Here is a 15,167-nt window from a genome sequence, read left to right as displayed (position 1 = left end):
TTTGGATCATACTCAACTCAGTACATAACAGTGAGAGTTCATTCTTGGAAACTTACAGGAAGAAACTCACAGGGCTTCAGCTCCTGTCATTTGCCTATCTAGCAAACATGCATTGTTGGTTTGGTTGCATGGTAAATATCCCACACTTCACAGGCGGGTGGCAGTCCCCTCAGAAGGCGGAGCACATCGTCCACAGGAGAGGCAAGGAAAGTCCACCTTCTCATTCACCTCTCACCCTGAGCACTCACGCTATCTTTTACCTGGACTTCAGCGCCACGTCTCTAGATCCATGGGGAGAAGTAGGCAAGGGCATGTTAGCAGATGAGGAAGCAGACGGAGGAAGAGGCCTCGTGGCATTCTATGTAGTCTTACAAAAATATAATTGCTAGTCTTCACACAATATAGGCAAACATTTTCTGATGTCCCCCTTGTGATCCCAAACAGAAGAACGGCTCTTTACTTGAGCCGTGAGTCTTATGCCTCCTTATCTCGGCAACTCATAAATCTTGAGGCCTGCTTGGCTCGTCTCCCAGGCTAATTAGCCTGCCGACTTTAAAGACTCTGCCGCGGCAGCAGAAAAGCCTTTCTTTCACTTTTCCCCACATACCTCACAGTCTTTCGCAGTCTTACTCTCCTGTAAGTGTCATGCATCTGGGCCCATAACCTGTTGTTGGGATACTGCCAGGGAGACAAAGGCCATCATGCCTCCACGACGATTCCGGATGATCCATCAATCTCCCGTAGAACAGTATCAGTCAATTAGCGACACAAGCCTCAGAAACAGCTGTCCACATTCCAAGGACTGGTGCACGCCCTTTGCAGAGTTCGCACAACGAAAGATGCACTCAGGAGAGCATATTTACAACTTTATTCAGTGTTGGTCAGAACAAAGATAAACATGACTGCCTGCCTGCATGTCCGGGCACAGAGAGAAAAACAACAGCTATATACAAAAAGAGAAACTTCCTGTGAGCCAAAAGTGCGCAGGCTGTGACACAACAACCTGCTCCCTTTTTAAGGTGGAACGGAAATATCCTAACAGTACTACCTTCCCCCCCCCATCTCCTAGGCCCTGTGGAGGGGCATGCAGTGGCTGCATTTGGCCCCCAGGTCAGCGATTCCCCACTCCTGGTATAGATCACTCAAGGCCTCCATAGTTTCCCAATTTTCTCTCTCCTTTGGCTTCCCTTACTCAGCCAAATGAACAGCTTGGTGATTTTAGAAAGAAATTGTGAAACCATGTTTCTTCAGCAGGTACATTGTGAATCCCCTCGTCTTCAGCAGGTACACTGGGTGAGCACCACTTTGAGGCAATCAAAATTTGGGCTAATATTAGATTTCCCACAAGCTTCAACTGGCACAGCTTGCATCAGCCTGCTGAACCAGTCCAGCTGTTCCAGAACTCTGTTGTCCCAATGGCCAGCAAGATGCCTGTGCAAAGCCTAAAAGCAGGACTGGGCAGCAACACAAGTTGGTCCCATCCCGTCCCCCCGCATGTGATTCCCACCAACTGACATTCACAGGAATACTGTCTCCAACAACTGAGGAAGAACAAGGCCAAATTGGTTAGTAGCCATTGATAGCCTTATCCTCCATCAGTTTCTTCTAATCCTCAATCAAACACATCCACGTTGCTGCCCATCTTTACTTCCTGAGAGCAAATTCCAGAGTTTAACCATATGCTATTTCAAACACTACAGTGGACCCTCGGGTTACACTGCCTTTGGGTAACGTAACTTTTGGGTTGAGGACGTAGCAACCCAGGAAGTGAGTTTGCCACTTGAGCACACACAGAAGCGCTCTGCTCACCTCACGAATGCGCAGAAGTGCTCCACGGCGCGGAGACCAGGCACCTCAGGTTACGAAGATTTTCGGATACGGCCAGGCCTACGGAACAGATCCCATTCGTAACCAGAGGTACCACTGTACTTTCTTCCATCTTTCTCAAAGCTTCCAACATTCACTGTCATTGGCTGCCCACAAATTCCAGTACTGTGAGAAAGGAATAAAAGCTTTTCTCTCTCCTGTTGCACTAAAGGCTTCCTGTGAATTGAAAGCTGACTAAACCTCAGGTGTGTAGGGAGCTACAACAATGGCCCCAGCCAAAGGATCTCAGTGCATGAGGTGTAGCATAGGGGTTTGTGCACTCCTCAAGGCACTTTTGGCTCACATTGCTCAGGAATCAGTGGAAATAAACATAAGCACCTTGAATGTGACGTGGCAGCAAATTGGCGACCAGTGCCACTGTCTCAGCAACAGAGTGACACGTAGACAGTAGCCTGCTGCTATGAGCACTCTGGCTGTTGTGTTCTGCAATAGCTGCAGCTTCTGGACCTGATACAAAGACCAGTGGCGTAGCGTGGGGGGTGCAGGGGGGGCCGGCCGCACCGGGTGCAACATCTGGGGGTTAGGGCTAGGGGGCGCAAATCCACGGGTTAGGGGGCGCAAATCCACGGGTTAGGGGGCGCAAATTACTTGCCTTGCCCCGGGTGCTGACAACCCACGCTACGCCACTGACAAAGACTGCATGCTGCCACAATCAAGTCTTGAAGTTACCAGTGCATGAACCACTGTGTCCAGGCTCCCAAGCAATTGACCTATCTCCAAGACCCAGAAATCACTCATTCATAAGGCCTCCAGTTTTTCATGGTTCAAGCTCAGTTCGTTGGCTGTCATGCACCATGGCATCCAAGCACAAATCCAGAGTTTCATGCCAAAACTCCAATTGACTATTCCCAACAGCTTCATATTGATGTTCAACACCCACTGCATACCCTCCAACATTCCTCAGATGAAAACATGGACATTTCTCACTCCCCACAACTGACACTCCCCCCATTTTTGTCCCCCATCCCATGCCCCCACGCAGCATTTTCTATCAGAAGAATGGCAAGTTCCACAGCCACATCACAAACAGGACACAGCACGTACATCCTCCACTGACCTGAGAATACCCCATTATCCCAGTTTTATTTTATTTCATGTTTGGTACATTTACGAGAGAAAAGCATGCACCAATAAATAAATTTTAGAAAGTGGCAACATTGGACACAAACATAACAGATTTTTGGGGGAGAAGAGAAATCTAGACTCCTTGCACTCCCCCCCATGCCGCCCAGGGAGGCCTTGCCCTCTGCTTGCCCCTCAGATCCAATGCATTATGTGGGGGAAAGCCTCAGTTTTAGCAGCCTCTCCTGCTTTACCTTTGCCATCTCTGCATATTCTAAGGCTTTCACCATCCATTCTTCCTTTCAGGGTATTCTCACAACTTTACACCTCAGCATAAAGATCCCTTGCCACTGTCACTGCATACATAAACAGAGTTTGGAATTTTGCTGACCACTATCACCTGCCAGAAGGGTTCTGGACTCTTGGAAAAGTCAGTTTGATTCCGCCCCTCCCCATATTATATATCATACCCCCAAAAATCTTAGCCTTCCTACAGGTCTACCACATGTGACAGAATGGCCCCATGCAATTCTTACATTTGCAACATTTTTTTGATACATTCTTATATATTCGATCTAAGCTCTTCAGAGTGAAATAACATCGGTACATCATCTTATAATAATTCCCTCTTGTAATATGAAGAAGAAGATGGTGAAGGAAGAGGACATGAGCCCAATGTCACTCTCCCCACCCCCAGCATCTCCCAGATTACCAGCATCTGGTAGTCTCATTCTTAGAAGAAACAATGTGAAGAATCTAAGCTGACAGTAAATTATATAGCAGCATTATATATTACACAAATATATACTTTACAGTGGTACCTCAGGTTAAGACCTTACTTCAGGGCATTCTCACAACTTTCCAGCTGTGAGCATAAAGATCCCTTGATTTGGAATTTTGCTGATCAATATCCCCAGCCAGAAGGGTTCTGGACTCTTGGAAAAATCAGTCTGATTTTTGATTTTTTAAAAAATCATTATATAACATGTCCAAAAAGACCTTACCCTCCTTGCAGGTCCACCCCATGTGACAGAATGAGCCCTTGCAATAATTACATTTCCAAAACTTATTAGGTACATTCTTATACATTTGAGCCAACCTTTTTGTGCTGAATGGTTTATTTAAATATTAAGGTTCCTTATTGTTTTACAAGATGTGTATCTCTTTAAAGGCCAGAGTAAATATCATGACCTAGTTTTACAGCTGTGAAACAGTATAGCAGATGCTGTTAAGTTGTGTTAATTAAGCTGTGTCAGCAATTGGATATAGTATACAGTAGTACCTCTGGTTAAGAACTTAATTCATTCCGGAGGTCCGTTCTTAACCAGAAACTGTTCTTAACCTGAGGTACCACTTTAGCTAATGGGATCTCCCTCTGCCACCGAGCTGCTGCCGCCTGATTTTTGTTCTCATCCTGAAGCAAAGTTCTTAACCCGAGGTACTATTTCTGTGTTAGCAGAGTCTGTAACCTGAAGCATCTGTAACCCGAGGTACCACTGTACTAACTTTGCAGCAAGAAAACTCTCCCAGGACATCTGTGGTGCTGCCACTCTCCATCTCTCATTGTCCAAATGCCAAATCCACATCATTCATGATGTCTTTGAGTTTCATCAGCATCACAAGCGAAACCAAAGCAAAGGACGTGGAGCTGTGCTTGTGTATATCCAACTGCAGTAAAAGATAGTCCCTTAAATCTGCAATCTCCAGGCCTTTCTCTTGGGCATTGCCGGCCATTTGGTGCCAAAGAAGGATAGAACTTTTTTTCTGTATGCAACAACAGCAACAAAATACTCATCGCAAAGTATTGGAAGACGCAAGATCTACCCACTCTGGAGGAATGGCAGACGAAGGTGATTGACTACATGGAATTGGCAGAAATGACTGGCAGAATCCGAGACCAGGGAGAAGAGTCGGTGGAAGAAGACTGGAAAAAAAATTAAAGACTATCTACAGAAATACTGTAAAATTAATGAATGTTAAATGGGTGTTGGACTGAAAATAAGTGGTGTTAGTAATAAGATTAATAAGAATATGTAAATTTGGATTGATAATGACGGAAATTATATTTCTATTATAGTTTAAGATGTTGAGCAAGGTTAAATGACTGAGGGTAAGGATTTGCTAAACTAAATATTTGAACTGGAATACAAAAAGGGAGCTGCGAGGAGGTCAAGAAACTAGTGAACAAAATACAATATATGGAGATATAATCTCTTTTTTTCTGGGTGGATTTAATGGTGTTTGTTATGACTCTCTTTATTTTGTTAACTGTTTTTTTTTGTTAAATTTCTACACTCTTTTTAATTTTTGTAACTCTCTCTGTCCTATGTATCTTATGTTTAAAATTTGTTTACTAAACTTTAATATTATTATATTTAAAAAAAATCTGCAATCTCCTCTGGACACAGACCTACAATCCCCCCCCACCTGCTCTTAACTCTGTTGTTCTTTAATCATATCCGACTCTTCATGACCCCCTGGACCAGAGCACCCCAGGCACTCCTGTCACCCACTGCCTCCCACAGTTTGGTCAAATTCATGTTAATGGCTTCGAGAACACTGTCCAACAATCTCGTCTTCGGTCGTACCCTTCTCCTGCCCTCAATCTTTCCCAGCATCAGGGTCTATTCCAGGGAGTCTTCTCTTCTCATGAGGTGGCCAAAGTATCGGAGCCTCAGCTTCAGGATCTGTCCTTCCAGTGAGCACTCAGGGCTGATTTCTTCAGAATGGATAGGTTTGATCTTTTTGCAGTCCATGGAACTCTCTTAACTCTAACCAACTTATTTTAAAGAGCAAGTGGACCAATTCTTTACCCCAAACAAGTGCATTTAATGGGAGGGAGGGGATCCGGGTCACTGTGCATTTTATTACTGTACCACAAAGGAAACTGTGGACAGACATTTGTCCCCCTTTCAAAAAAGTTCATACTGTCAGGGAAACTGCCTTGGCTTCCAGAAGCCTAATCCAATTTCAGTGCTGTAACCTGATGGACCCGTTTCCCCACATCCAGGGTTGAGAAATTGAGGCTGGCACAGATTAGGGGGGACGTGTCCTTGGAGTTATTGGAAGGGGGAAGAGATTTAATTGCTTTTCAACACTGTGCTTTACATTATGGTATAGCATAATTAGAATTCTAATAATTTGTGACACTGTCCTGAATCCATTGTTCCTGGGTGCTGGCAAAGTACTCCTTGCAATCCTCTATAAATTCCTCCAACTAAGCCTCTTCATGCATCAGTTCCTTGCTTGGCCCAGTGCTGTTCTCGAACTCCTTCCTGTCTTTTCAGCTCTCTAGAATGATGAAGACACTCCTGATCTCCTGCCTCCTCTTGGCCCTGCTTCCTCCAGGTGAGCAGAACCACAGCCGCTGTGCTGTTCATCATGTTTCCAGGAAGGAACGAGGTGGGGTGGGGGGTCAGCAATTAAAGCAGGATCATGAAGGAACCAGGACTTGTGGTTCCTTTGAAAGGGAGAGGAATAAAGCACAAGGCCAGATTACAAAGGATCCTCAATGCTATATAGTTTTGTTCCCAATATTCAATTTTTATTTAACCAAATGCGTACAGAGAGCTGTGGCATCCCAAGTACATTGGGGGAGCAAGAAAGGCAGTAGTTCACTCTTCAATGAACCAGAATCCTGGCTCATATTTAAAGTAAAGAGTAAGTTTCTTGCATTTGTAGAAATTTATGAGAGGAGACAATGTATAGGCACAATTCTCATATTTTGGAGGGGAATTACGCTGCCCCCCATGCAAGCCTTACATTTCCTGATGTTACACACCACCCGAATCTCTGAGTGGAGTCAGGTTCCAGGGGTACCAGATGTGCTTACCAGAGTCTGTCATGTTTGCTGGTGCTGATGGGAGTTGTAGTACAACAACTTCGGGAGAGTTAAAGGTTTCCCCACACCTTCTCTACTGGTCCTCTCACTCAGCCTGCAGGAGCCATCTTGGACAATCATTCTCTGGTCTATACAAGGCCCACCCCCATTCAGAGTTTAAGAACTACAGAGGGAACATATATAGAAAGCATTATGTAGCTGAACAATGATCCATCTAGTCTAGCCTCTTGTTCTTGCCATGGGTCCTATGGGAAGCCCCTAAGAAAGATCTGAGTGCAACAGCTCACTTTCTGCAGTTCCCAGTAACTAGTATTGAGATAAATAGTGCCTCCAATGTTGCAGAAAAAATGTATCAATTGAGGATGGTAACCATGTATGCATCTAGTCCGCTTTTGAAGCTATACAAGTCAGTGGCCTTTGCTGCCTCTCGTAAGATGGCGTTTGGAGCAGAAAGTGTTGTGTTCATGTACCTTGATGCAGACCTATTCCTCCTACACAGTTACTAAAGTTTTCCAAACCCATTTTTCCCCTGTCTGCAGTGGCATCTCTGACATGTGAGTCTTGTTTCGGTCAAGGAAGAGATTGCAGAAATACCACCATTGAGGAGTGTGACGATTCCAGGGACCAGTCCTGCTTGTCTGCCCTTGGAGTTGGCAAACTGTGTAAGTGAGAAGAACTTTCAACCTCTTTGATCACCAAAACGTAAACCCCCAGACTCATTTTCTAAGGCCATATCTTAGCCACAAGCCATTGAAGAAGACTTTTCATAAAGTAGTGTTCTACGTTCTGCACTGCCTGTAGGAGCAGGGAAGAAATTCAAGTCGGTTCATATTTAAAGGTGTGTTTACTCAATTGGCAGAGCAAAACAAAGACATCCTTCAAAATCTGCCCTTTTCCCATTTTTGCAATTCACTTGTCCAGCCATGTAATCAATAGACAAATGCACATACTAGGGTAAAGTGTGCATACAATAACCTACAACAGCTTTTGTAGTTGGAGTCAGTCTGTCAGGTTCCTATCTCCCAGGCCAAGTGAAAAATGACCTGCAAGGCAGACAGCTAGTCCGCCAGGATTCACAGTGAATATAGTCAACAAACATCCTGCCCCCCCCCAAGGGGGAAACAATGACTACTTAAATCAGTATGACCCTGCAGATAGGGCCTAAGAGTAAAAATTACATTCACACTAAATGTTGATGGGGGGGGGGAGTTGGAAACTGATATGAAAATGTGGAGAAATGAACTTAAAATAAGAAACCAAGAGAAACTGACCTAATTGCCTGTAGTACATGCTCCCTTTATGAGCTCCAGCAACGACTCTCATTGATCCAGTTACAGGGTGGATTTGATTTCAATCATAATTTAAATTACTAGTCAGTAAGACTTGATTTAATTTATTTATTTATTACAGAAAGACTCATTCTTGCTGGTATAATCTTAATATTTACAATGAGATGAAGGTTTCGTTTTTGGAATAATAAATTTTCAGAGTAGTTTTTACAATTATATCAAAAATTACTGATTTGGTTATACTATTAGAAATACATTGACAGATAATTATGAAATATTTGTGAGGTTTAATAAATTAACTGTTTATATTTGGATAATTTTTCTGCTGTACTATATTGGAAGGGGAAAATAATCATTTCATTAATAACAATCTATACAATTTATTTAACTAAAACAATAACATTATAGCATATGTATCCATGTTTGTTAACTGATGTGGTTAAATGATTTTTTAAGAAATACATTGGAGGGTGTTATAGCACACATGAAAAACTTAAAACAAATCCTTATTTCCTGATGAGGATAGCCTTTGGACTATAATGTAACTTAAATAGAAAACTATCTTTAGAAAGATTTTTCCACAAAAATCACTTTTTTAAAAAAATACAATTTAAATTTTAAAAGTCCAATTTAAATTTTAAAAATTCTGATTTAAGTTTTAAAATCAGATTATTTTGATTTTTTTAAAAAAAAATAATTGATTTTAATCCACCCTGTCCAGTTACCTGGGCAGCCCGAAAACTTATTTCATTGATGAATCCCTTCCCATGAAGCCTCCTGAACTGATCCCATTCAATAAGTAGAAGGGTGGTAGAAACCTCTGGACAGCCAAAGGTTCCCCATTCCTGACTCACATACAACAAATAAATAAATAAAACTGGAGAAATCTCTTTCTGCTCCAAGCTGGCCCTGCTCAAGACAATTGGATACCTGACGCAAACCATAAAATGCTCCCCACCCCGCACACCCGGAAGAAATGTGACTGAAGATTAGGCCTGGGCGATTTATTGATATTTCGCCCCAGGACTGGTATGAGGGGCAGACCGTGATGACAGCTTCACTCACTCGGTAGGGGAAACCTTGCCTATCCTGAGTCCCTCTGCCTCCAGCACCCAGCACACTGAGGAAAAAGAAAACAAGCTGCAGCCTGGAGCTGGAGGCAGAGGGACTCAGGAGGGATGGCAGTTTCATGAAAGATATATCGCTGAGTGAAATCACCATCGTGTTCTGTCCTTCATACCGGCAGTGGGAGAAACAAGCTGCATGACGAGGCTTATAAAGGTTATTCCTCCCTCCCTCCCTCCTTAAACTGCTTGGGTTAAGAGCACACCGCTGCCCCCGCCTCAGCCAAGCAATTTTGCAGAAACCCCAAATGAGCCAGTAGTGGGGCAGGGGCTCAGTTAAAGTGCTCCCCCTCCCCAGCTGCAAGAGCCTGGGTGGAGTGCAGGCTCCGGCCAGAGACAGCCTTGGCTGCCACCTGCCTAGTTTTTCAGCACAGGAGGAAAGACGGAAGCCACTCTGCCAGTCAAAGGCAGCCAGGCAGTGCAGACAGCCCTGCAAGGCACAGGTAGGCTGGCTTTGCAGCCTGCACTTTGCGAATGACCACCCCACAAGGAAAGAGGCAGTGTGCCTGCACAGGCACCAGCGAGGCGGAGGGAGCCTCAGAAAGGAGCCCCGAGGTGGTATTTGATGCGGGTGGCGCTGTGGGTTAAACCACAGAGCATAGGACTTGCCAATCAGAATGTCAGTGGTTCAAATCCCCGCGACGGGGTGAGCTCCCGTTGCTCGGTCCCTTCTCCTGCCAACCTGGCAGTTCGAAAGCAAATCAAAGTGCAAGTAGATAAATAGGTACCGCTCTGGCGTTAAGGTAAACGGCATTTCCGTGCACTACTCTAGTTCGCCAGAAGTGGCTTAGTCTGGCTGGCACATGACCCGGAAGCTGTACGCCGCCTCCCTCAGCCAATAAAGCGAGATGAGCGTTTCAACCCCAGAGTTGGTAACGACGGGACCTAATGGTCAGGGGTCCCTTTACCTTTTAAACTTACGATGGGGGAAATCTGAAACCAGCGAGACGAACTGTTTGAAAAGGACTGGAGTAAATTTGTACCATATATGAATAGACATTGCAAACATTTTAAAACATTTGCAGGATTGATTTAAAATATTTTGTTAGGTTATGATTTGATACCTGTTTATAAATATTAGAAGTAAGCCTTTTAAGTATGGAGATAAAGTAAATAGGGTGATTTAGAAATGCGAAATAAAAGTGATTGCATATGGAAGTCAGGGAGGGGGATGGGAGGAAGTGAATACTCAATTTGAGCAAACCTATATGTGATGTAGAAATTTTATTTGGTTGTTATAAATGAAAAAAGAAATTTTAATAAACATTATATTAAAAAAGAAAAAGGAAGGAGCTCCAAGGTCCCTGTCACGAACAACAGGGACATGGGGTGGCTCAGCTGGGGGAGAGGAACTGACGAGGAGGTGGCAGATCTTAAAATCATAGAAGAGAATCATAGAATCATAGAGTTGGAAGAGACCACAAGGGCCATCGAGTCCAACCCCCTGCCAAGCAGGAAACACCATCAGAGCACTCCTGACATATGGTTGTCTAGCCTCTGCTTAAAGACCTCCAAAGTAGGAGACTCCACCACACTCCTTGGCAGCAAATTCCACTGTCAAACAGCTCTTACTGTCAGGAAGTTCTTCCTAATGTTTAGGTGTAATCTTCTTTCTTGTAGTTTGGATCCATTGCTCCGTGTCCGCTTCTCTGGAGCAGCAGAAAACAACCTTTCTCCCTCCTCTATGTGACATCCTTTTATATATTTGAACATGGCTATCATATCACCCCTTAACCTCCTCTTCTCCAGGCTAAACATGCCCAGCTCCCTTAGCCGTTCCTCATAAGGCATCGTTTCCAGGCCTTTGACCATTTTGGTTGCCCTCCTCTGGACACGTTCCAGTTTGTCAGTGTCCTTCTTGAATTGTGGTGCCCAGAACTGGACACAGTACTCCAGGTGAGGTCTGACCAGAGCAGAATACAGTGGCACTATTACTTCCCTTGATCTAGATGCTATACTCCTATTGATGCAGCCCAGAATTGCATTGGCTTTTTTAGCTGCCGCGTCACACTGTTGGCTCATGTCAAGTTTGTGGTCAACCAAGACTGCTAGATCCTTTTCACATGTACTGCTCTCAAGCCAGGTGTCACCCATCTTGTATTTGTGCCTCTCATTTTTTTTTTTGCCCAAGTGCAATACTTTACATTTCTCCCTGTTAAAATTCATCTTGTTTGTTTTGGCCCAGTTCTCTAATCTGTCAAGGTCGTTTTGAAGTGTGATCCTGTCCTCTGGGGTGTTAGCCACCCCTCCCAGTTTGGTGTCATCTGCAAATTTGATCAGGATGCCCTTGAGTCCATCATCCAAGTCGTTGATAAAGATGTTGAATAAGACTGGGCCCAAGACAGAACCCTGTCGCACCCCACTAGTCACTCTTCTCCAGGATGAAGAGGAACCATTGATGAGCACCCTTTGGGTTTGGTCAGCCAGCCAGTTACAAATCCACTGAGTGGTAGCATAGTCAAGACCGCATTTTACCAGCTTCTTTACTAGAATATCATGGGGCACCTTGTCAAATGCCTTGCTGAAATCAAGGTAGGCTAGATCCACTGTGTTCCGTTCATCTACCAGGCTTGTAATTCTGTCAAAAAATGAGATCAGGTTAGTCTGACATGACTTATTTTTCAGAAATCCATGCTGACTATTGGTGATCACAGCATTCCTTTCTAGGTGCTCAGACTGTTTGCTTAATGATCTGCTCCAGAATCTTCCCTGGTATTGATGTCAGACTGACTGGGCGGTAATTATTTGGGTCCTCTCTTTCCCCCTTTTTGAAAATAGGGACAACATTTGCCCTCCTCCAGTCTGCCGGGACTTCGCCTGTTCTCCAGGAATTCTCAAAGATGACTGCCAGTGGTTCTGAGATCACATCTGCCAGTTCTTTTAATACTCTTGGATGCAGTTCATATGGCCCTGGAGACTTGAATACATCTAAACTAGCCAAGTAGTCTTGTACTCCAAGGATCACACCACAGCTTCAAAGGCAGCATCAGGCAATGCTTTTCTTGGTGGTCAGATCCCCTGCCCCTCTGGATCCTGCCACATAAGGTGACCATAAATCCTTGCCTCATGGGTGGACCAGCCCTATCTCCAGGTCTAGTAATTTCCTATTCCAATTCTTTCTTTTATAGCACTTTTGGGGTCAAGAGTGGTTCTCAAGTCCTGCATCGATACAGAGTTGTGTGAGGAACACAATTCCAGTGTCTCCATAAGCTCAGCACTGTACATCCAGAGCACATCAACCTGCTGCAATGCAGATCTGTGCAACAGCGGACCTCCTGAAAGTAAGTATCATCATCAAGAAAGCTGGTCCTGTAAAACTCAAGTAATGAGAGATGTCAAAGAAAGACAAACAAGTTTTTGGCAGTGTCCTGATGTCAGGGACTGGCTAGACAAGGAGGAATGGTGGCAGCCAGTCACTCCAGGAGGTGCCTGAGGGTGACACTAGGAAAGACGATTTATTTGAGCTTTATTTGGGGGGTTGAAAGTCATTCATTATCACCGTTAGAGACTTCTGACAGGAGCTTCACAAGATCATTTTTGATAGCGTGCAAACCCACTCACCATGACAAGGTGATGATCCAGCGAGTGAGAAGGCCAGCGAGTGATACCTCTGGATTGGCCAGGCCTTCTACAAACATCCGCAACATGGGCTCCTGTCTTCGCCAACAGAACAGTGCTTTCTAAGAGGATATTTGCACTATTTAACAACATAGAATAGTAAAAGAAAGACTGCAGATAGAACAAAACCAAAAACCATGTATCAATAACAAGATTAATTGAACAGCATGCAGCATTCATGAGCAAATATTACAAGGAAGCTTCACAGTTCTACCTTAGTCTTAGAAACATTCCTCACAGGATGTTACTCACAGTCCCTCTCCTGCAGCAGCTTCTGATATTTACAACCCTACTCTTTCCTTCAAAGAGCTTAAGGTGGCGTGTCTGGCTCTCCTGCTCACCATTTTAGCCTCAAACACCCGTGTGAAATAAGTCAGGCTAAGGGGCGGTGTCTGGACCCAGGTCACCCAGCAAGTGTTGTGGCTCAAGTACAGATTTGAACTCTGGTCTCCTCCCACCCTTGTTCCTGATGTAGATGTTCACATTCCCTTGTTCCTGATGTAGATCTTCACTCACCCCTCCTTCCTTGGTGGTTCACCTTAGCATTCCCAACATCCTAGTGTAAGCTTTTATTGTAAACACTATAACAACACTAGGACAAAGAATTCTGGGAGTGGTAGTTTCTTAAGGGTGCTGAAGGTTAATTGGAAAACCCCTATTCCCTCACAGAGCTATGAATCAACAAACAAACCCCACACAATAGCTCTTATTAGCTGGTATTTTTTCTTAGGTGAAAGCATGATTTTACCAAAACTAAGCACATGTTTTCCCAGAAGTGTTTTTTAAGGATAAAACTACTAAGAGCTTTCTTTCTCTTTACCACTCTAAGGAAGAGGGCCATTTTGTAGAATTTTATCATCGTTTCTGTGCATCTCTGGCTGCCATTTTGTCTCTCAGAATGCCCCCCAGTGGTGCTCAGTGCTAAGCCCAATTGCTTAAAGTGGTATCCCTTTACTTGAAATGTATGCAGTGAATGTGGCCCCAGTCAGAAATCTCTTGCACCATGCCTTAATGTATCCCTGGATGAATGCAGCATGGCTAAAGCACTCCACTTGCAGAAGTGCTGGAAGGTAGTAGGCATCCATCTTGGAAGGAGTACAATTCCCACCCCTCACATACAGCAAGTTGTGGTTTGCATCTGCAAAAGAAATACATTGACTAATTGCAATGTTGGTGTGGTGATTGTTTTCCAGTCCCTGAGACCGAGACAAGGGAGCCCAATGGGCTGAAGTGTCCGAGTTGCATCAACATCTTTTCAGATGAGTGTGAGAGCAATAAGACGGTCAGCTGCAGAAATGTTGAGGATCAATGCTTCTACCTTGCGGCTAGCATGGACTTTGGTGAGTCTTGTATGATGGAGTGCAGCTACGGCCCCATCTGTAAGCATAGATTTTGTTAAATAAAACTACATCTTAAAATTTGCACTTTAAATTGGGGGGAGGGGTAGGATGGAGACCCACAGGCCCAGGGGCCAAAGGCATTCCTCTAGGACTCTCTCTCTCTCTGGCCTTTGGGATCCACCTTAGCCACACCTCCTCTCCCTAGGCCACACCCCTCACAAGCCCCACTTCATACCCTACCTGTATGCTTTGGCCTGGCTGGATTGTTGCCCCTGAATCTTGGTTACCTGGAGGGAGAACAGAGAGGGGGGTTTGACTGTATCTAGAAAATAGCCTGCCGTGTAAAGGTGAATTTTACATATGTTTCCATTGGCATGTGGACCTCCCAGAAGGTCACCGAGACTGGAAAAAGGCTCTTGGTCTGAGAAAAGTTGATTACCCTTCTGTTTCAGGGAGTGGGTTTTGGAAAAATATATGTGTGTGTTTTTCCCAACAGGGGGAAGCAGCATCCTGGGCGCTGTCCGAGGCTGTGCAACACCTAGTGTGTGTGACTACCTGAATGGGTTGCAGGAGACTGATATTGGATCATTGGGATTTAACATCATTCAAGCAGGGTGCACTGAAGCAGCGGACGAGGATGCCACAGAAGACACCACCATTTATGACGGCCTAGTGGTTGAAGAAGGGGAGGTCTCAGCCTGAGCACTCCCAGGCTTTCTTTCCAGAAGTCTAGAAGCTCCTCCTCATAGACAGGCTGTATTTGACTTTCATGCACAAATGAGGTCATTGAATCATGCCCAAAATAAATATATATGGCAAATCATGTATGTTGTATCGTTTTACCAAAAGCAACATTTCTTGGGGGAAATAATAGTGCTTGGGGATGGGAGATAGCTTTGGCAGTGGGCAGGGGTGAAATCCCTGGCCAGACTTGCAGGTCAAATTTTAATCAATGAATTTTAGTCGACTTTGGGTGGTGCATCCCATTTCTCCACTTAAGGTAACA

At 44.5% G+C, this 15,167-nt stretch overlaps 1 protein-coding gene and 1 long non-coding RNA gene across 2 annotated transcripts in view; one reads left to right on the top strand and one right to left on the bottom strand.

Moving 5' to 3' along the window:
* The window catches only part of LOC308590629, a 52,517-nt gene that overhangs the window by 32,998 nt on the left and 4,352 nt on the right, over positions 1–15,167 (bottom strand). The gene's annotated exons all lie outside the window — the stretch shown is intronic.
* Positions 6,110–15,167, top strand: part of LOC308590547 (phospholipase A2 inhibitor gamma subunit B-like) — a 45,237-nt gene continuing 36,179 nt past the window's right edge. The window contains exon 1 of the mRNA XM_081200690.1: positions 6,110–6,297. Coding sequence (XP_081056816.1) covers positions 6,246–6,297 — 52 coding nt within the window. The 5' untranslated portion in view covers positions 6,110–6,245. The remainder of the gene's footprint in view (positions 6,298–15,167) is intronic.

The sequence above is a fragment of the Podarcis bocagei genome (assembly GCF_964188305.1).
Source record: "Podarcis bocagei genome assembly, chromosome: 7".
Taxonomy (NCBI): domain Eukaryota; kingdom Metazoa; phylum Chordata; class Lepidosauria; order Squamata; family Lacertidae; genus Podarcis; species Podarcis bocagei.
This window is presented reverse-complemented; position numbering and strand designations above follow the sequence as displayed.